Source organism: Podarcis vaucheri (assembly GCF_965113315.1).
Source record: "Podarcis vaucheri genome assembly, chromosome: 12".
Lineage (NCBI taxonomy): Eukaryota > Metazoa > Chordata > Lepidosauria > Squamata > Lacertidae > Podarcis > Podarcis vaucheri.
In genome coordinates, this window is record NC_138750.1 from 12,608,248 (window position 1) to 12,631,345 (window position 23,098).

Sequence of the window (23,098 nt, forward strand, 5' to 3'; positions counted from 1 at the left end):
TTGAAAATGGTCGCTGTTTGTGTTACCTGGAAAGCGTGGCCGTTCTTCTGGAATGCTTCATACTTTTGTTCCTGAATCTGGGTCCTAGGCTCACCCTATCGCTACACAAATGCCCCCTTAAGATGGGGTTTGTAAGCAGAAAAGACAACAGGAAGGTTTTCCCCATTTGCCTCCCTTACTGCAGAGGAATGTTTGAGGTTGTCGGGAGAGTCAAAATGCCTTCCAGATTGCTCTCCCGTACTTTTTCAGACACGTGGCTTTATATTGAGATATGGGTACATCTATGAAGATTTGTGGGACACAGGTGGCACTGTGGGTTAAACCACAGAGCCTAGGACTTGCCGATCAGAAGGTCGGTGGTTCGAATCCCCATGACAGGGTGAGCTCCCGTTGCTCAGTCCCTGCTCCTGCCAGCCTAGCACTTTGAAAGCACGTCAAAGTGCAAGTAGATAAATAGGTACCACTCCGGTGGGAAGGTAAATGGCGTTTCCGTGCGCTGCTCTGGTTCGCCAGAAGCGGCTTAGTCATGCTAGGCACATGACCCCGGAAGCTGTACGCCGGCTCCCTCGGCCAATAAAGCGAGATGAGCGCCGCAACCCCAGAGTCATTCACGACTGGACCTAATGGTCAGGGGTCCCTTTACCTTTACCTTTTATGAATATTTATTCCATATTTGAGGCCTCTGAATTCTTAGAACAATTTGGAGGGAAGACACCTGGCGAGCCTTGCTGGGGAAAGCATGCCACGTACAGTGAACTACTGTGGAAAAGGCCTTGTTCTCGTGTTTCCGCTCCTGTGGAGAAAGCCATTGAGGATCAGAATCTGAGTAAATTGGTCATTTATGAGTCCTCACAGCCACGGGGGTGCGATATCAATGATGCTGGGAATGCCTTTGGAAGGGGGTGCCCCTGCCAACTAGTGGGGTACATTTTTTAGGAAGAGGGCTAATATCAGCTCTCGGGGTTAGGAGCTGTGTTTGTTCTGGATGTCCACCCACAACAATGAAAAGGACAATATTTTATTAGATTTGTATACCGCCCTGTGCCCATAGATCTCAGAGTTTGCATTCTGGTTTGAATCTAGATTGGTTTCCTCCTTTAGAACTTGGACAGATGGCACTGTAATTTTTTTAAAAAAAAAATATTGGTTTTTAAACACTGGCCTCAAGTATCAGCCATGTACAACAACAGGCATGATTCATGACTATATTACTTCAGTGCCAATATTTGTTAGTCAAATTCTCCATCCACTGTGGATTTTGAGGCATAAGAAACCCGGCTGTTAAATGAAAATTAAATTGTTCTGATGACATCAGGTGCAAAAATAAATAAATAATCAAAATAATCAAATGATTTGTTAGATGTTTTGTTAATCAAATTTAGTCACCATGCATTAAGACAAAAGTACAAAGGAGATTCAAACAACAGAATTAACACACGTCTTCCAAAAGAGTATAATTCACTAATAAAAACATAAACTGTGCAAAACAGATACAAACACGTAAAAATGATGTCAATAACCATTCTCTTTCTTTGGCAATAAAAGCAAATGTAATTTCAAATAATACACTGAGAAACACGTCAAAGATTAGCTTTTCTTTTTCAATAAAAAACAGTGAATGAGAAGTATTGGCAGCTCTATATCATATTGTCGCAGTACGTCTAAGCATCATTTGCCAGTCAAAAACCTCATAATCAGTGACATACTTCTACTACTTAGTGTATGTGTGAGGTTTTGTGTCAACGTCACTTATGTGGGTTCTCTTACTTTTCGCTTGTTGTATTTCCTTGGTGGTGAGAGAGGTTGGGGGTGACCTAGGGAGTGGTTGCTTGTCTTTGTTAGGCTGTAGTGAGATTTGTGTGTGAGAGAGAGTGAGTGAGTGCGGGGTGTGTGTGTAGATTTTTGGATCAGGTTAGCCAGATTGATTTGTATGCTGTCGGTGGATTCTTGTTGTCTTGTTGGGCTATGCATGTGATAAAGGGGAACCATACCGGGATGAAGGCATCTACTTCTATTTGTCCCCACGTCCATTTCAGTTTATTGGTTAGTATTTCTAATAAGTCTGTTTCCCATACTATTTGATACCATTGGTCCATGCTTACTACTGACAGGTCTCTCCAGTGTCTGGTTATGATGCCTCTGGCTGCTGAGAGTAGGTGGGTTATGAGCTCTTTATAATGTGAGTGGGCATTATTATCTTGGAAGGTGTTCAGTGGGACCAGTTCTAATACTTGCTTAGGTATTTTGCATATTTCTTGTATAACTGATGTCCAGAAGAGTTGGACTTGGCGATATTCCCACCACATGTGGAGATATGTGCCTGTGGAGGTGCATCCTCTCTAGCATTTTGATGAGGCTCCTGGGCATATCAGCGCCAGTTTCTGTGGTGTTGGGTACAATCTGTAAATGAGTTTCAGAGTCAGTTCTTTTATTTTGCTTAGATGGATTTAAAGGGAGGTTTAGACCACATTCTATTCCACTGGGTGGGGTTAATCTCATAGCCTATATCGTCCTCCCATTGCTTTTTGATTATGTCGAGGGGGTTTGTAGGATTTTGGAGGAGTATTTTCTATATTGTGGATACCATCCCCTTGACGTCCAATTCACTCGAAAGCAGTGCATACATCGGCAAATGGTCCTCTGCAACTTTTGGTGGTGAAAATCCCACATTTCACAGCACCCCATAAAATGAGCCTTTGGTTCACTCACCTGCAGGTTCACAGTTTCGCCCCCAAAAACTGCCCTTCTCTTTGGTCAGTCAATCAGAACCAAGGAATTGGACTGCATTTTCTGGGGAAGGTTGATGTTTCTAGGGTTACCATATACTTGTCAGCTGCATCATGAAATTCTGGTGCATCAGTTCCCATACATTGGCAATGAGAATTCATGCTGAACAGGTCCTCCCTGTTTCAAAGGGTGCAGAGTGTGATTGCATAACTACATTGTGCTCTTTTTGGCATCTGATGAAAACTTTTTTATTTTCTCAGGCTTTTAAAACAGATGCTTTTACTACACTTTAGGTGGTTGGCACAAATCACTTCCCACCCAACCCCCTTGCTGGTTTTTAGAGCCCATATAGACAGTATACTGCCTTGGGATGGGTTTTATCCTGATTTTCATCTTATATTGTACTGATACAGTTTTAATAATATATAAACCAGGCAACAATATTTCAAGATACACAGCAGCCCCTCTCACGGCCCGCTAATTCCTCACTAGACCATTCATGTCTTTCTTGTCATGCTTTCCTATAGATTCCTTCTGATGCAATCTCAAAGGTGCAAAGACATATCCAGAGTAATTGCATTACATGCTGGTTAATAAATGTTGACAACCAATATATTAATAATAACTTAATGGTTGTTAAGTCATTTATAAAGTATTTCAAGAAGCAAGAGCTATGCAGCGACTGGAAATCAAAGGACAAATTCCCTTTTTAAAAGGGTGAGACCCCCCCTTTTTAAAAAAAAGACAAAACACAGGCTTGTAATCTAAAAGGACAAGGCCATAAGGGAAAAGGGAAAGAAAAGTAGGGGATGAGATTAAAGGTCACAGTCTTCAGGAGAAAAGGTGTTTTCAAATACCGTTTGCACATTTGCAAAAATGGGTGAAGTGCAGATGTTAGGAGATAGTGAAGTGCAGAGAAAAGTGGCTTTCTCTTATATCACATCCATTCAATAATTTTGATCCAATTTGGAAAGGGGTGTAGCTCAGTGGTAGATGCTTTCTTCAGTGCCCATCATCTCCAGATAGGCTTGTCTGAAATCCTGGAGAGCTGCTGCCAATCAGTGTAAAGTGGGGCTGGGGAACACTTTTGACCCTGGAGGCCAGTTCTTTATCTCTCTCACCCTACAAATCAACTTTCCCTCGCACTCCTTCCGCTGCTGACAATTGTAAAAGTGACAATGGAAAAAACTGACAATTGCAAAATTGCTGACAATTGTAAAAATCTGCTGCAGCGCTGCATGTTCCTTCTGTGTTTCCCCTCTCTTCTGTTCCTTAACATAAAATGATTACATTCAACCTGTCTTGAAATGGCTTTCGCCAAGTAATTTATACGTTCCTTGCAAATTACATAGCACAGATTAGGGAAGAAAGGGCACTATGTCCTCATGTAGATTTGCCAACCTCCAGTTTTGTTCATTCAAAATTGCTTCCACAGCTGTCCAGAGAAGTATGAATGCAAAGACCCAATACATTGCCCATATTTCCCTAGTAATGATTGTTCTCTGGAATTCCACCTAGGAGCATTTGTTTTCCCAAGGCAGCGCTGTTTAAAAATAGTGAACCCAATCTATCAGATGTGACACAAGCATACACCGAGGAGTGGAAAAGAGTACATGTGACCAAGGATGCTAGTCAAGTTGATGGGTACCATGACCATGAGGGGTTTACTGATAAATGTTAAAATTTATTGGCAGCATATGAGTAAAATGTTCAGGAATGCTTTGGCTCTACAAAACACACACACAAAAATACTGTATATAAAAAATGGAAATTTGTTTTTCTTGTGTTTCCTTGGGCCACGAGAGGGAGCCCAAGTGTAGTCAGAAAAAAAGGCACAAGGGTTCAGCGTGCCAAGGAAAAGTGCATTAACATTATGTAGGTGTCCAGGAATTCAGTGTCAGCTCAAATGCACGCCCAGATTGTAATACATACAGAGTTTAATTGAAATCATACCAAATGTATATGCATTGCTTCACCAGCAGACCAGCCAGAAAAGCAGAATGTAGAGTCATTTTTCTTTCAATGAGTGGTTTCACACCCATTTGCTTCCTTGATGCTTTCTCAAGCAAGGATGTGCAAAGGTTTGCAAGGCATGACGCTATTTATGAAATGGCACCTGAAATGAAGTTACAATACTCATATCATTTTTCTTTCAACTAAATGACTTGCTTTTCCATTCTTCTTATTTTCACAAAATTGATCGTGGCTGATAAATCTAGAAACTACTTCAGTTGTTATTATCTCTAGACATGGACATTTTGTAAAGAGCAATGTCATTCGATAGCAAATTTGGAACACGTCACCAGATACTTTCCAACAAACACTAGCTCCATAAATAGCACAGGGCATCTTGGGCAAATAGTTCCTCTATTGTTGTACAGCATATTGTTTTAACATTTCCCCCCATTGAGTGGAAAGTACATTGTTCATTAGGAAGTTCTCCTGCACAAGTCCAACTGAAAGGGAGCTGTGCAAGAACAGTGTGTTCTTCTTACAAAGGAGCACATTTATGCAATTTCCTTTTGCCTTAGCATTGCTTGGAGAGAAGTTCCCGGTGGATTGTATCCTTAAAGTTTGACATTCTCGTTATTCAACACTGCCCAGTTTCAGATTTTGTAACACATGCTAACTACAGGCATATATTAACATATTATATTGGTATGCTAGGTATGCCAAACGATTCACGGAAGCCAGCAAAACAGAATTGTGCGACAACAATGAATTCGCCCAGGGTGCTCAGCTCATTAGTGTATCCACAATACCATACAGCATACAAATCAAACTTCTCTTCCTTTTAGTACTCAGCTCCTTATTTGCATTGTACTTCTATTATTGCATTTCTGATAATCCTGAAACACTTTATCCAGCTAAAGTGCTGGTCATTGACGGTAGCTATAAAGACTTCAGTTTAAGAGCAACCTTCTAGCAAATGAGTCTGCCCAGATGTGATGATCTTTACCAGAGACTCTCTTCTGAGGTTAGGGCAGTGATCATCAAGAGGACCTCTCCGGTTGTGGTACCTGGCATGTGAAATGCCCTCTGTTGAGCAGCTTACCTGCTGCCCATTCTGAAGTCTCTGTGGCACTCAGTGAAGTGTTTTTTTATTTGTCCAGGCAATTTCATCTGATTGAAGAGCTGGTTTTAACTGGTGTTTTATGGTTTAGTCAGCTCACTGTTTTTTTCCATGCTTTCCCCCCTTTTAATTGCACACTCCCCTGGAAGCATATACCGATGGGCAGCACATTATCCCCCACCCCAAAATAAAGGATATTATTGTGTCCTTGAAAATAGTGCTAAGAATTCTCTGAGAGGTTAAGAGCAGAGTTAATCTCACACAGCTGTCTCTCAAAATAAAATGGCTAATTGTCCAATGCAAGCTATGACCTAGGGAAATAATGAGTAAGAAAAATCTGATTTGAAACGTGGCATCAATCAGGGCCTCAGATTTTGCTGCCAACGATGTACTTAGGGGTCTCCGAGTCATCTTTTCCCTACGCAGCTGAAAAGGAGGCTATTGTCTCTCATGCCTTAACCAGAATATCGCTCCCTTGATCGCTGAACTTTTGCCTGAGTGCCTCTCTCTTTCGTAATGAAACAGGGCCACCCAAATATGAGGCAATTGTTTCTGTACTCCTTGGAGAAATCCCTGGCTGTGCTGAAGTACAGAAGTCTGCAAATTAAAAGGGAGGTTTCTATGGATATTTTCTGTAATAGTGGGACAGGGGGTATTAACTATGTATGTGTGAATAGTTATTGTCTCACCTTTATTCTTGCAGATATATCCCTGCTTTAAGCCATTTACATACTGTCTTCTCTTGTATATCATTTACTACAAAGGTTTGCCTTCATTATGCATTCTCAACTTATTTTTAATTTTAATTTTTCCTTATTCTACTTGTTAATTCAGTGCAATTCTGTTACAATTGATTTTGACAGCTCGATGACTAAGCTTTTTAGTGACGAAATGTCAGATTACCGGAACAGCGTCCAAGCACTGAACTGCTGGTATATCACAAGCGGACTCTTTATTACTGTGTTTACGATTGTTCAAGATAAAATCTATTATGGAAGGAGAAGAAATGAGCACCGAACCACTGATACATTACAAGTGAATTCTTCATTTACTGCGTTCACTATTGTTTAAGAGAAAAACGATTTGGTGCTTGTGAATTTCTGGAGAACAGAGGATGTGGGCAGAGATCTCCAGTCTGCTCTGGTGTTCATCCAGTGCTTTCCGAACACTCCAGATGCACTCCAAGTCAAGAGGGCAAAGAATACCTGAAGCTGCTCCTAGTCCCTACCATCACAGCTGGACTCTGCTTGGTTCCTCTCTGATTATTCTTTTTAAGTGATGCTGCCTGTCAAGGGTGCTTTCAAGCCAACACAATGTACACAGCATATAGTTCACTCTTTATCATCAAACATAACTCACAGTCGCTTCTACAGCTCTGGATATCTACGCATGCCAATCTAGCATCTAGGCAGCTATTCCCAGGTGGCAATATCCTCTGCACCTCCCTTTTCAGTCCCCTCCTGGTTCGGGGAGAAAGTGGTACAGGAAAAGGTGTGGAAGCGCTTGCCCGACCTGCCTCATTCTCCTCTTCCGACCCATCCTATTTTGCACCCTCCTGCTCTGAAGCCTCCCCCGCCTCCGACTCTTGACTCCTGGCTGAAACAGTTCCCCGCAAATCACTGACCCTCTCTCCCGAGTCAGACTCCACTGCTGCAAAATATAGTTGGCGGTTGATGGGGCATTAGGATAGGCTTTGTTTTGGCCCATGGGTTCACCACCCCTGATTTATTTATTTTTTTAAAAATAATATTTATTAAACAATCAAAAACGTCAAAATTTAAACATAGAATACAAAAACCAAAAAAAAATTGCAAAAATTAGAAAATACAAAACAAAACACATAGAGGTACACAATAGAGAACAGTTAACAGAATAGAGAAAAAAGAAGAAGAAAACACCAAAAAACAAAACAGAAAAAAGATTAGTGTTTTCTTATCTTATACTTCATTCACTAGTTTCTTGACCTCCTCACACCTCCCTTTTTGTATTCCAGTTCAGATATTTAGTTCAGCAAATCCTTACCCTCTATCATTTATCCTTACTCAACATCTTAACCTATAATAAATATATATTTTCCACCATTATCAATCTATATTTACATATTCTTGTTAATCTTTTAACCAACACCGCTTGTTTTCAATCCAACATCCCTTTAACATTCATTAATTTTACAGTATTTCTGTAGATAGTCTTTAAATTTTTTCCATTCTTCTTCCACCGCCTCTTCTCCCTGTCGCCACCCCTGATTTAAAGAGAGATAAGGAATCTGTGGTCTTCTAGGTATTGATGGACTACCACAACCCTCATCTTAGACCACTTGCTATGCTGGCTGAGGCTGATGGGCAACATTTGGAGTGGTACAATCTCCACCTCCTGGTGTATACTCTTTTTATTACTCTGGTTTTCATTATCTTGTGGTGTCCTTTCCAATAATGCCAAATGTTAGTTTGGCAATGTCTATTTTCCTTTAGAAAGCTCAAAAAAAAGAAACATGGAAGATGAAATAGAAATGACTTGATCAAGGCCCTGAAAGCTTATCAGTGGCAGCCAGGAGTGCGAATGTGTGTCATGAGGTTAAAATCTCTTCCTATGCACTATACTGTACAGGGATGTCGCAGTTCTAGAACTAGACCCCCGCCCTTTCTCCACGACGTAACTCTATTATGTTCCAATTTAAAGCCAATGACCATGTAATGCTATAGAGCAAAGGAGATGGTATTGAAGGGGTGGGGGGTGGGGAAGTGCCCTTTGTCCTTTCCCCATTCTTCAAATTCCCAATTCTGAAAAGAAGCATTCCTCTTAAGGGGTGGAGATACACTGCAACATTGTGTTGCTGGTCCCACTTGTTTTCCTATATTTCTTACACATTTCAGAACATGATACTACATGCAGTAGCAGTTAATGTTCTAGCACAGTTTGGGCGTGTGCAGAACGAACAGGTTTAGTATGACTTTCTGGTTAGAAATACATATTGTTGGGAGTCATTTTAGTTAAACCCAATACCTTAGCAAGGTAGTAATAATGTTCTTTGCCAGAGTCTCTAGTCAGCACAGAAATTGACTCAAGATTTTATATCTTGTGCCTACAGCAAACAGATTTTAAATCATACCACAATCCTGATTTTAAACGATATCATAGAATCATAGAGTTGGAATAGACCACAAGGGCCATCGAGTCCAACCCCCTGCCAAGCAGGAAACACCATGCTTGATAGCGTCTTAATAAATGGTAGAAAAAGCACAGAAATGAAACAGCATTTTGACTAGACTTTAAAAAAATACTGCAAATGTATTCCCCTGCAACATTATTTTGCCATGTTTATGTGTTTATAGCAAAAGTGAAATAGTTAAGATGTTCAGGCTAATGAACATACATTTACGGGTCCTGTCTCTAGCTCCCTGAACAAGTTCAACATAATGTGTGAAAGCACTTACAATTTAATCATACAGGCAAAGGCTCTCTCCGAACAAGGGCCTTTGCATATTTCAAGAGTCCAGGATAGTGTGGACGGTCTATGGATAAACATTATGTTGAATGCATTTAGGATGATGCTTATGCTTATTCGATTCCGAACAATCTGCTTTGGCTGAAGATCACCCAAATAGCCAATAGTTACGTTGTTTTGTGTGGCAAACTGCTTTGTGGCATTTTTTGCAAAGGACAGTTTATACTTTTCTTAAAAAATAAAAAAATATTCTGTGAATCTGACATTTACAATGAGCTTTCCAAAAAATGACATCTATTTCAGATGAACCAAATATTTTGTAGGTGACCTTTTAGAGCTTTTTGCAGTCTGCTGGGGTTTGAATCATCCTCAATAATCTAATGTATTCCACACACCTGACTTCCTGACTACTGATTCAATCTCTAGGGCACTTTAAAAAAAAAAATCAAACAGTCCCAATACTGTATATGCAGGTCCCACTATGTGAACGTAATCCGTTCCTGATAAATGGTTTGTAAGCCGAGTTTTTGCATAGCAAGCCAACAATTTCCGAAAATCGTTCCCAAAATCCCAAAGCATTCCCATGAAAAGTTAACCCCCAAATGTATGTCTCTCTTACTACACTTACTGCACTCAGTTGGAGGATCTTTCCCAGTGTGCAATGATTTGTATGTTCGGATATCTGAATCAGACACTTGTGCAGTGATGTTAGGGCAGGAATCCTTCATGCGTGGATAACTGAAAGTTCGTAAAATGAGTGCTCGCATAGCAGGACCCGGGTGTACAAGACTGTGGGGGACAGCAGTTTAGTTACTCCTATTATGAAAGCTCACCAGTCCCATGTGAATTACCTTGATGTGTCTTCATTCTAGTGAAAACAGGATGAAATCCCTAGTGACGCCGAACCACCTGGGATCTCCCAAATGAATTACATTTGGTACTGTGCTGTTGGCACTATTTTGCTAAACCACAGCAGCCTGTCCTATTAGATTTCCAATAATACCGTAAACTACAGCATGAATGCAAAATATACTGGACAATTGGGCAAATAGCTGACTAGCAGCCACTGCTTCCAAACCATAGGATCAGATTGTAAATACAACCGTATACTTTCAGTCTGAATACAAGAAAAGCGAGGGAAGCCTCTTCAGAGCTTTTTCGCAAACGCACATTCTTCTGGAGCAAAGCTGTACCTGTGGAAGATGTGGCTTGGTGCTTCTTTGACACAAGATCCTGCCTAAACCGGTCCCTTTTGACCCATCCCTTTCTCTGCCATTTGTGTGCAGCCTATGACTTGATAAAATGGAAGCTTGGGCCGGGGAAACTAGCAAAGTGAGTCAAAGCCATTTCATAGAAATCTATGGCATGACACATATGGACACCCACCATCGGGACCGGTATTCTCCTTTGGCACACGACCAACCATGGCAGAATGCGTTTCACTAAATTGTCCCGGGTCCTGGTGCATGATCGATGGCTCGCCCGCACTTCTGCTTGTTCTTCTGCTTCCCTCAGAGAAAACCTGCTCTTCGCCACCGAACTGGAGCAAATGCCAATTGGGTTTCGTGCAGATTCATGTTTGCTCTGATTCAGAGGTAAAGAGCAGGTTTTCAGGGGGAAAGTGGCAGGCCTGCAGGCCTGGGTAGAGGGTACACCGTGCCCCGGGCCTTGGAGGGTTAAGGTGGCTGGAAGGCCCCACCAGGGACTGGCTGCTTTTTAAAAATTTGAGTTTATACTAAATTTTAAAATTTTAACTGTGGGTCTCAGGTAATCTCTGTACAGGTCTGCTGGCAGGACAAGGAACAAACCCCTTGGACCCGCGCTTTTTAAACATTGGACAAGCCATGTATAGATGAGCTCACAACCGAGATGTTTTGTATGTGTATTAATGTTTCTATACTCCTGAAAATTTAAATAAGCAGTTATTTTAAAAAGTTTTGGCTGGAATAGCCAGTTAATGCGATCTTTCTTCCCACAAACAGGAGCCTTGGCCTGGAGAGAGAGAGAGAGAAAGCTTTGGGTAGTATTATTGCAGAATATTCCAGCTTCCAACTACTTGGGTCAAGAGGATTAAAAATTATTCCCTGGAAAGAAGAAGTCCCAGCGAAAGAAGAATGGATACAAAAATTTATGGAATATGCAGAAATGGCGAAACTCACGGGAAAAATAAGAAATCAAGATAACAAACCTTTTAAATAAATGAATGGAAATGTTTTATTGACGATTTACAAATAATCTGTAAACAGATAGGAACATTGGCAGGATTATTGGAATAACCTGCATTTTTATAAAACTATATATATACTTAAAGTAGATGAATAAATGAGTAAATTAATTTAATTTGGAATAGGCAGAAAATATATAAAAAAACAAATTTAAGGAACCACAGAAAGAGGGAAGTCAAGTTTCGAAAAAGATCTTGTAAAATTATTGAAATGTATAAAACTAAAGATCATAAACAAAGCACTAATTTATAAAAATAAAAATTATTCATTTAGGCACTTGGCTGATGGGCAGATCCTCAATAAGCCTGCCTCAGGCAGGGCTGCCACGTGTCCTGCATGATAGAGTTATCCTTTATTTTGATGTAAAATGCTATGTCCTGTACTGATAAAGCGTTTTGGACTGTATTTCAGGTCATCTCTCTTGCTCTCTGCCAGGTTAGGGATCCTTTCCAAATGCATGCGTTTGAAACGGTGTGTGAAATACAGATTTAGAAATTCATGTGTCCGTGTCCGCGTGAAAAACGGGCAGAAATAGAGTGGGATGGATTGCTTTGGAGTCCCTTCAACCTCCCTTCATGCAACCGTTATGGGGGCTATCTTTGAATACGCGCGGGAAAAAGATGCGCGCCGCGCAGGCGCCGTAGCGGACGACGAATAAAAAGAAGGAAGGAAGCAAGGCCTCCTCCCCGCAACCCCCCCTTCCACCTTCCTCACGAGGGATTGGTTCATGGGACGCATGCGCACGGCGCCTCGTTCGAGAGGCGCTGGAAGGCACGGGGTGCGCGCGCGCGCGGCCCCTCTTTCTTTTCTCTCTCACTGGAAGGGGCGGAGCAGGGGGGCGGGCCCGCAGAGGCGCGAGGGGAAAGGAGAGAGACGGCGCGGAGGAAGGGTTTCTGCACATGCGTAGGAAAAGTGATGGTCGGGGAGAGCGGCGGCGCCGTCGGGAGGAGCGTCGCTGAGGGAAGCGGGGGCGCGCGTGCGCACGCGCGGGACGGGGCAAAGAGGAAGGAAAAGGCGGGGCCTGGTCGGCGAAAGCGACGCCCCCGGCGTGCGGCGACTCGAGGCGGACGCAACTTCCACAGGACGGAGCCCCCGCCGGCGCCCTGAGGAGAGGAGAGCGGCGCGAGCTCGCTGGGCCCCTTCGCCTTCCCCCTCAGCCTCCGCGCGCAGCATGAGAGTCCCGCCTTCCCCGCAGCAGCAGCGACGCGGCGGCGGCGGCGGCAGCTCCGGCCGCTTCCTGCTTGTCCTGAGGAGCGGCCGCCCTTCCTCCTGCTGCTGCTGCTCCTCCTCACTGCGGTGAGAGGCTGAGGGGCGCCTGGGCTGCGAACTGCGGCGCTTCCCTGGCCGGCCTTGAGGGAGCGAGCGAGACCCCATTGGCTTCTTCCCATGCTCTCCGAAAGTGCCCCGCCGCCTCCCCGCCCTGCTCGCCTGGCCTCGGAGGACTTGGGAAAGAGGTTGCTTCGCGCCGCTGCCGACATCGCAACCGAGAACCTCGGAGGGGGGAAAGAAAGTGGGAGGAGGACGAGGAGGGAAACCACCGCGGGCATCGCCACCCCGACCCCAAAATAAACACTTTCCCCTCCCCTCAGATCTTGCGTTGGAACAGCAATCACTGGAGACTGTTATTTGAATTATCATCATCATCATAACCTTCATTTTTGGGGGGATGATTTAATGTTCTCTTTTTGTCAAAGGACTGGTACTTTCCCTAGTTTTTTGGGGTTTTTTTCTGGGAAAAGGGAACTGTGAAGGGAGAGCTTTCCTGGATTTCACTGCACCTTGGAATTCCTTCTGGGCTGGTTCAGATTCCTCCCCGCGAACATACATACATATAAGCTGTAAATAAACACGGATCAGGGGTTTGTTTTCAGGCGAAGGTCCTTTCCAAGCAACCATGGAGCATAGCAGAATGGATTACTTCTGCGATCAGGTGCCGCAGAAAGATGTGGGCCGCAGGATGCAGGTCGGCCAAGAATTTCTGGAGTATCTGAACGATCCCAGCGTTTCCACTGATCTTGAGCAGGATCAGCAACGCCTGGATAAAGTCATTGATGAATTGACAGGATGGGTGAACTCTAGTAATTATAAGGTAAGCTTTTTTGTGCTTTATTTCGTGTGCAGCCGGGAAACGTATTTTATGTGGCCCTCGTTTTCGTAAAGTGTTTTCTTTGTGGCTTGCCCTTTCAGTGAACCTTCTGTGGGCCAAAATCAAGTTTCTTCCTGGATTTTAGAACGTTTCTTATAGGTTTGAGATGCTTGTTTTTCCAATTTCTTCTTATTGTACCAATCAAATAATGCACTGGCCCGGGAGTGAAAGGGCAGCATCCAAATAGAAATGCATTAAGACTGCAGTCATACATTTGCATCATTAGATTCAAGGAGTTTTCTTCCATATAAAAATATGCAGGGTTTGGCAGTGTGTCATCATGCTGATCTGATCTTAGGCTGCAGTGCTGCCTCACTTACTTGGGAGTGTCCCACAGAAGTCACTTGGGCTTTCTTCGGAGTAGGTTATAGGAGTACACTGCCAGATACAATGCTTGTTAAGGGTTTTTGTTTACTTTCCAAATTAAGTTCTTTCTGTGGAGGGCCAACAAAGCCTAAGATAAGTCAACAATGTGCTGAAACAGTCCAGTTTGGATGGCAAATAGGAGTTATTCTCTATGGTGATAATTTAATCCCAGGGTCTTTCATTACACTTTTCAGAAAATTTGTAGCGACTCTTAGAATTTTCCATGCTGTTTTTTCTTTTCTTTTTGGCTGTCACATAGGAAAATAGTAATTATTGAGAGATGAGCTGTGGAAAACGTGCTTAACATTAAAAAAAACAAAAAACTTTTGAGATTGCAGCAGAAAACTTGAGAATGTTGTCGTATTACCTGCCAGTGATGGGCCTGACCATTTCAGTAGCTAGTCAGTGACTTAACTATTGTATAGCTCATTTACAGTCCTGTCATCTGGTGGCGGTATTGCTCCATAACCCAGGCTTCAGATGTGTTGATTACTCAAATTCCCCAGAGATGAATCTGTGTGTATAATCTGTGCATATCATATATATGTTTATGCATGTGCATGCCCGCAGTTGCTACAAATTATTGGATACTAATTAAAAAAATTTTTTGTAGTGCCTTCAGGTACATTCAGACATGAGTCATATTGCAAGTACCTAATCCAATATAGCAAAAAGAGATTGAGATGTTTATGCTTTTGTGTATTAGTGAGTACCATAGATTTTCAAAACACTGCACATGACTGTACCCACGTGTGTGGAACAGATGGATTCTTGGTGGTGTTCATACTTGCTTTTAGTTAGTGACTGTTTCCCAGTTACACTCTTTTTATTTATCTTTAATGAATGATCTGTAAGAGGGTTAGATTTAGTAGTCAGTATAATAAAGACAACTTCATGAAGAGAAATGGTAAAGAAAAAATAAGCTTGAAGGCAGGATACAGGAGCAAACACCTACGTGGAGATGGAAAGAATGGAGAAACAAGGTAAATATTTTGAAAGTACTAGAATCAGTTTCTTCAGTTAACAGCTAAGATACCACATTTCCCAACAGCTTGAGTTTTGTTTAGATGCGTAGTTAGCTATTCCCATTATTTTGTTGTTGTTTTAGATGCGTAGTTAGCTATTCCCATTATTATTATGTTGTTGTTGTTGTTGTTCTTGTTGTAAAAAACATGTTTGTAGATGGGCAGATGTTAAGTGTTTAATATAGAAATGCAAATGTTAGTACAGTATTTCAGCCAGAGCTTTAATACTTACGTACTTCACAAATATAAATCATTACTATAAGAATTGCTTTAAAATCACAATTTAAGAATTAAAGAGAAATCTAACTAACCTTAATCCATAGTAGTTTTGTATGTCTATGTAAAAGTAGTAAAATACCAGAGTGCAGTTTTATGGATGTTCCCTCTGTGTTCAGTGCAAGCTAATATAGTGATACTTTTGAGTAAACATGCAGTTCTCAAGGGGCTGACTCCATTTACCTGGGAGTAATCTTCATTGTAATAAGTAGGATTTAGGATTGTGATGTTAGTCTATTGCAGCAATTTCAACTTGTGTCCTGTGACAGCTTCAAAAATGAATCTGTGACATACTATAAACTTTGAGAGTCCTCTTTATCAGATGCATACTTTTCTGTTCTATTCAAATATCATTTTGTTTCTTCTGGTGTACAGAAATTCTGGATGTTTCAGAAATTTCCTTATAGATGCAAATCTCTTAAAAGTAGGGAAAGTGGAGTCAAATGACCAAGAAATACAATATATTATTGGTGGCATTTGTATGGAGAGTTTGATTTTTTTAAAAAAATTATTTAAATTTATAATTGTACAACAGCAATGACTGTCTATGTCTATTAATTCTATAATCTGTTTATTTTAGCTCCTGTAGTAATAGAGTGTGTGAGAGAGAGCCTACATCTCAACTGAGTCCTACATAAATAGGAACTTGCTGAACTATAATTTATCTGAGTCACTCAGTCGAAGAATAGTGATTTTAATTCAAAAGCAGAGGTCCAGAAATGAATGAGAGAACATTTCCATCTTCTGCCTAGAGGCTGATTTACTTTTCCAGCATAGATAGCAGAAGTGGATTGTTGCAGAGGATAGCATACATTGGATTAAAGATGATCAACTGAAGGAGTTTCTAATTGTATGGCTGCTGTTATTAGGTTCTTTAATGGTTATTTCCTGAATGGATGTGGGCAGGAGATGGTGGGAAGAGTTTGAGATTCAGGTTTCTTGCAGGATCTCACTCTTTGGTTCTTTGATATTCTTTTTACATAGTAAATTATAGTGTTGGTGTATTCTCTGTAAGCAATGGCAAGCCTGTCACTGGCATCCAAGAGGACCTATTGTTGAGAATGCCTATCTTAGCTCATTAAAACTTCACATGAAAGTTGTACAGGCCAACAAGCAAGCCCCCCCCCCCCAATATTTGGAGCCTGTCCTGGGTACAAAACTGGCCTTTACAAATCTCTTTCTTTAGGTCCTTGTGTCGTCGGTATTGCAGCTTTGAGAAGAACATCAATTGTAAATTCTTCAGGGGTGAATTTCTGTAGAAGAATTTTGCACAAATACAGTTGTGACCTTCATAGTCAAACACGTGGTCTGCTCTGGGTGGTAGCTGGAAACATAAACACATGATGCAGCCTGGGTTTTTGGCATAAGGTGACTTACTTGTCTACCATATAGTTTCCCTGGGTATCCAGAAAGCGCAAATGTGTTTTGAAGATCACTCACAGTTCACAATGTTGTCCTGGACCTCTTCTGAAGGCCGGCGGGGGGCAAAAGTCTTTGCTCCCCCCCGCCTGCCTTCCCGGGACAGCGGAGACTTCTCCGCTGTCCCGGGCGATCTTAAAATGCTGGCGGGCGGGAGCGAAGCCTTCTTCTGAAGGCTGGCATTGGAAAGAAAAGCCCTTGTTCCCCCCCCCCCCAGCCTTCAGAAGAGGTCGGGGGACAGACTGTCCCCGGACCTGGTCTGAAGGCGGTTTCCCTAGGAACGCATTAATTGATTTTCAATGCATTCCTATGGGAAACCGTGCTTCGCAAGACGAAAAACTCGCAAGAAGAAAAAACTTGCGGAACGAATTAATTTCGTCTTGCGAGGCACCACTGTACTCATTGAAATTATATCACATTGTCACAGCAGTCCCTGTTTCAGGAATAAGTACAGTACCTACCTGCTCTCATCTCTTTCATCTACCGTATTTTTCGCCCTATAGAACGCATTTTCCCCCCTCCAAAAATGAAGGGGAAATGTGTGTGCGCCCTATGGGGCAAATGCAGGCTTCAGGAAGCTATACCCCCAGCCCCGCAAGCTCCCAGAGCGATGCCAAAGCTGCGCTCTGGGACCCGTTCTGGGGGCTGGGGTAGGGGGAAGGTCGGGCTTCCCCCGCCCCGCGCCTGGGGGGGGGAAACAATTTTCCCCCCTTTATTCCCCCCCCCCAATCTAGGTGCGTCCTATGGGCTGGTGCGTCCTATAGGGCGAAAAATACAGTACTGTCATGGAAATGTGACCAGACTAATTTACTGGCGACATTATTCTTTGGAATAATTGCTTAGATTGTAATCCAGTAACAACAGGCCACTTCCAGAGTCATGGAGCCATTTAGAATTTTCAGAAGTGTTTTGGCCACCACCACAAAATTCTGCAGTTGAGAGCATTGTGCAGCATGTTGTAGGCACTAGAGTTACATCATGCTTCCATATCTAGCTTGTTGTAAATGAGTAGAGTTGGGTATGCTGTTCACTTACTGCTACGAAAGCATTCCCTCTGCTGGTTAATTATGTGCCTACCCTCTTCTGTAGAGTCCTTGTTTCACTCAACACTAACTTATAAGGTGGATAGTTAGCTTAAATTGTTTTCGCATACACTTCAATGATAGGAGGGTGTGATATACCTAATAGGAATCTGCCTAATGCAACATTCCCACATATACCTGACTTATTTGCATGTAGAGATAGCAGCGGAGCACTGAACAGTTCTCAGCCACTATGTGGGATCTTGGACCAATGTGAAAATTTAAATCATCCAGGGCCCAGTGATGTTTTGGAGAAACAGCTTTGCAGCCACTTAGCAGTTGTGGTATCACCATGTAAGAATGTATAGATATACAGTATTTATATTTAAAATTTGCAGACAGGGTTCTTCTGGACAAGTGCAGCTCTGTAGCTATGGAAAGCACATGGGCAGGGAGTTGATCCAGGAGGTTTTGTTCTGAAGGGTACAAGTTCAACTGGTTGGTAGATAAGTATTTTTTGCCATTCTCCTGTTGATAACAGACATGGTTTGAGAGTTGAGTATATTTTGAATTGTATATGGATGAGAATAAAAAACAAATTTTGTGGGTACGTAGTTATTCGGGGTGTGTGTGTGATTTTTGAAGACTATTTCTGTGTTATAATATTTCATCTTCCTGAACATTCTGATGTATGTGTTACGCTTTAAATTTGAGGTTAAACCATAGATTGACTGGGCAATTCAGCATATTTTAAGCAATTTTGCTATAAATGATATATATATATCTCATGTTAAGTTCTAGGAATAATGGGTAGCTGGACTGTTTCATTTTTAATATGAAGTCTTGGTTTTGAACTCAAAAAGATGAGCAAATGCTTCTAGTCTTAAAGTATGAGGCTTTACTCAGAGGCTGGTAGAATTAGTGTGCTAAATGTCTGTTCAAGGCTTCCCCAGCAGTCCCCATCAAGCTGAATAACACCTTTAATTCTCTACCAAGAGAAATGCTCTCTTTTAAAGAATAGGTAGCTTTGCAGACCTTTTTTCAATTTTAGTCTTGAAACCAAGTGAAATTTGCATTTCTTTAGATAGGCCACTGAATTTTAAGTAAGGGTGTCTTGCTTGAATTTTCATTGTTTATTCTGCTGTCACCTTGGGATTAGTCAGAAAGAAAACTACACCTTGCTTGCAGGCACTTGTGGTCCTAAACTACTTGCAATTCATAGCTTTCCTCTGTTATGCAACTCAAAATGTTTTCTAAGTATAAATGTTGCTAGTAAGCATTGGTAGTTAAATGAAAGAATAATAGAAAACCCCACTATTACATTTCTTTAAAAAAACAATATTATTGTGTTTGCTGTTTAGATTTTCTTCAGATTTGAAACATTTTTTTCCATATACAGTGGTGCCTCACAAGACGAAAAGAATCTGTTCCACGAGTCTCTTCGTCTTGCAGTTTTTTCGTCTTGCGAAGCAAGCCCATTAGCGGATTAGCGCTATTAGCGGCTTAGCGGATCAGCTGATAAGCGGCTTAGCGGCTTGGGGAAAAGGGGGGGGGAGGAAAAAAACCCTGCAGAAACTCGCAAGACATTTTCGTCTTGCAAAGCAAGCCCATAGGAAATTCGTTTTGCAAAGCACCTCCAAAACGGAAAACCCTGTCGTCTAGCGGGTTTTCCGTCTTGCGGGGCACCACTGTAGGTTTTGCAGCATTGCACCCAGTGCTTAGCCTTGCTCTGCACTAGCTTATGGACAGTAGTATGCAGAAAGGATTAAATATTTGTCTCTGCTAGGCATAAATCACCGGAGAAAGGCCTAGTGGGCTCCTGCAGTTCTAAGTTAGAGCATTTTTTATAATGATGATAAACAGTGGTGAGACAATAGATTTCTATGATCAAACTTTCTCAAGAAGAGCCCAAGTTACTGTTCCTTAAATTTAGGTCTCCAGGTGGTGTTGGTCTATAATTTCCATCAGCCCCAACCAGGTAAGGAAGCAGCCAAAGATGATGAAAGTTAGTCAAAAAACCTATGGGGAACCAAGGTAGAAGAATATTGTCCAGTCTTTTGCCATTCATCCATAGTCATGGCACTGTGTGAATAAGTTTTTAACTGTGGTTTCTTACTCTGAAAGCTTACATATGTGATGCTGACTTAGATGGCTTAATCAGCTTTTTGTAACCTGTAGTTGTCCAAAAGTGATGGACTTCAGCTTCCATCAGCTGTTGTGGCCAATGGTCAGGACTGATGAGAGTTGTAGTTGAAAACATCTGGAGGAGAAACTAGGTTCTGGAAGACTGGAGTAGATGGTGAGCCATCACCCAAACTTGCATTTTTAAGATTTCTCATTATTTTCACAGGTATCACTACTTGGATTAGATCTTCTCGGTGCCTTTGTTGACAGACTTTCAGGACGCTTCAAATCCTATATAGGACCTGGTGAGTGAGTGCCTTTAAAATGTTATGTGTAAAAGAATTGAAGATAAGCAATTTGGTGATTCTCTTAGGATGCCTTTTTTCTCGGTTTTTCAAAGTAAAAAAATACACACATACCATGTTAGTTGTCTTTAGTATGATAAAGGTAAGATTAGTATCCAAATGTTAACACCTGTACAGTTGTGTTAAATTCAAAGGTTTGTGTTATAGTACCCAAATGCATGGTTACGTTGCACACTTTGCTCAGACGTTGGTCTTCTGTCTGTGCTGCGCAAAGTAGGCCTGGGCGATGTAGCAATATATCACCCAGGACTGGTATGAAACCGCTGCGCACCTGAGTCCCTCTGCTAGCAGCGCCCTCTAGAGGGACTCAAGAGTCTTCCTCCAATGGGCACTGCTAGCTGAGGGACTCGGGAACTGTGGCAGTTGCACCAGCGACATACTGCTGAGTAAAACCAACATCACAGTCTGCCCTCAAACAGTGCAGAGGAAGAAACAAGCTGCACCAGCAAGGCGCCAATACAGCTTCTCCCTTCACATCTTTAAACTGCTCAGCTGAGAAGCCTGCAGCTGCCCTTGCATCAGCTGAGCAGTTAACAGAGCCCTCAGCCTGGTGGTTGAGTGGAGACTGTGAAACTGCTGGGCTGCAGGGCACACGGTTGCCACTCCCATCAGCTGAACTGTTAAGGGAGCCAGCGGCGGGGTGGGGGCTCTGTGAAACTGCCCTCCTACCCCCCAGCTGAGCAGCAGGCAAGGGAAGCTGTATTGGCCTCAGCCTGTGTGCTGGGGTGAAAGGGCCTCAGCTCCTGCAGTTAGAGCTGTGACAGTTTCACCCTTTGTCTCGTCAGCTGGGGCCAATGCAGTTTGTTTCAACATCGCGGTATATCACCAAACCGCAATGTTTGGCTGGTGATACACCACAATGTTGAAAGCCTAACATCACGAAGCCCTAGTGTAAAGTTAGCACCCATATCTACTATATCCAAAGCTACATACTTCTTGAAAATAAAAAACCCAAAGTCCTCTAAATACATGGTCCTGTTTATCCTGGCCACAGGCAAAATTGGATCTAAAATCATAGGACTGCGATTCAATGAACTAATGCAGGTATGTCCAACTTTCAAGAGATTGAGATCTACTCCCACTATAAAAAAACTGGCAGTGGTCTACCAAAGTTGTTGAGCTTTTTAAAGGAAATTTTATAGCCTACCATTGCCTTCTAGCTATGGGCACTCAAGTGGGGCATTCCACTCTCTTGGTTATGTATTTTTTATTATTATTTTCTAAGTGATGCAGCATTTTGTTACTATTGAGCATATTCATTCCTCATTGAGCTTTCAGAGAACCCTGTAGGCGCTTAATATTTTTTGTACCTCAAATCTTGGGGCTCACTTGAGCATGCTGATGCATCCCCTTTGTTTCTAAATGGCCCTGTTTTGGTTGAATTTATTGTTGTTACCCACCACCCAAGTTTGCTGTTAGAGGGAGTGATGTATTTATTGTGTGTAATACTGTTTTAGCAACTTTTAAGATGCCAGGTCCTCTGGGTTGTGCATTAACAAACTTGGATTGACTAGGAAGAATTCCAGTTGCTAGCATAACCTTGCCAAGTGACTAGATTTTGAAAAAGTTTCCAGTCCACTATTGTGTGCATATGTGTTTGCCTGGTTTTGATTTAATAGAGGTTGTGTTCGTATGAGGAAATTCTAATTAGTACTTTTAAAGGGCTCTCTTTCCAGTCTGCCAATCTTATTCAGATCAAATCACAGCATGACTTTGGTCATGCAAGATCAGTTATGACATTAAGTACCACTTAGCTTCATTATTCTAGGATTAAAACTTTTCACTCATAAAATACTACTTTTGAATCTTTGAATGTTTGACTTGTCTGAGGGTGTAAATGGAATTTTTCTGTTCTTCTGTTTGATGCTTTGTTTAGAGCTTAAGGAATATTCCTGAAGATGTTAAAAGAATTTACAGGGACTTAATTCCCTGTATTAGGTGGTTTTCAAACTTTTTTCTCCAGGCCACACTATCAGAATAAAAATTTGCTCGCACCATACTGAAATTTTTATTAATAAGAAATACATTGAAAAACAAAAAGAAACAACTAATAGTGCTTGATTTTGAAAATATATCTATATATATTTATACTAATGCTAATACTAATAATACTAGTACTATTCTATACTGTTTAAATCTTTCTTTAATTGCCATTGAATCTTTCCGGCACACTTGCCACCCCCTCCTCCTACACTATTGTGGCACGCAAATCCCTTTGAGAACCACTGCACTAAGCAAACACTTAGTTGGATGTTGTGAGGAAAATCTGCAATACTGTTTTTCATGGAAATTAATAGTGCATTTGTCCAAAATAATAAATTAAACTCTCTTGTGTACATAGTTCCCATTAACTCCAGTGTGGTAACTAGATCCGGCTGTGCCACCCACCTATCAATCACTTGACATATTCTCAGGGGTTCATTCTCAACACTGATCAGCTGATGGGTGCTGAGAGGAAGTCCCTTTGAAGTCCATTTGCAGATGTGGTTTGGATTCAAACCACACCCATAAGTAGATGTTTTCTCTTTGCGGACTGACAGAAGGAAAATGTCAGTCTGCAGGCACAGCTTGAATCCACACCACCTCTGCCATGTCCTTCCCTGCCCCACCCTGCCACCACAGCTTATGTTAGATGTGGGGCACGTAAGAAAAAGGTCTCACAGATATAATGAGACTCACCAGCCAAAGGTTCCTTACTACTGCCATAGCTCAAAGTGTGTGTAATGGCTAAGCAATCTCCAAACAATCTTTAATGAAGATGCTTTCAGAAGTAGTATTTGAATATTTACTAAGAAGGTAGTTCTAGGACTGAGCCAAATGTTCCACCGGCGGAACATTAGGTGATCTCAAGGGGTGAGGTGGACGTGGAAGAACTCTTCTCATAA

At 41.9% G+C, this 23,098-nt stretch overlaps 1 protein-coding gene across 24 annotated transcripts in view; it reads left to right on the plus strand.

The window, feature by feature from the left end:
- Positions 1 to 12,423: 12,423 nt before the first annotated feature.
- Positions 12,424 to 23,098, plus strand: part of CLASP2 (cytoplasmic linker associated protein 2) — a 125,093-nt gene continuing 114,418 nt past the window's right edge. For 10 of the 24 annotated variants that reach the window (XM_082192722.1, XM_082192724.1, XM_082192719.1 and 7 more), the window contains exons 1-2: positions 12,425 to 13,559; positions 20,075 to 20,153. In XM_082192722.1, the coding sequence (XP_082048848.1) occupies positions 13,365 to 13,559; positions 20,075 to 20,153 (274 nt within the window). In that variant the 5' untranslated portion in view covers positions 12,425 to 13,364. Of the gene's footprint in view, positions 13,560 to 20,074; positions 20,154 to 23,098 lie in introns of all 24 variants that reach the window. The other 14 variants (XM_082192716.1, XM_082192745.1, XM_082192738.1 and 11 more) reach the window with 3 other exon arrangements.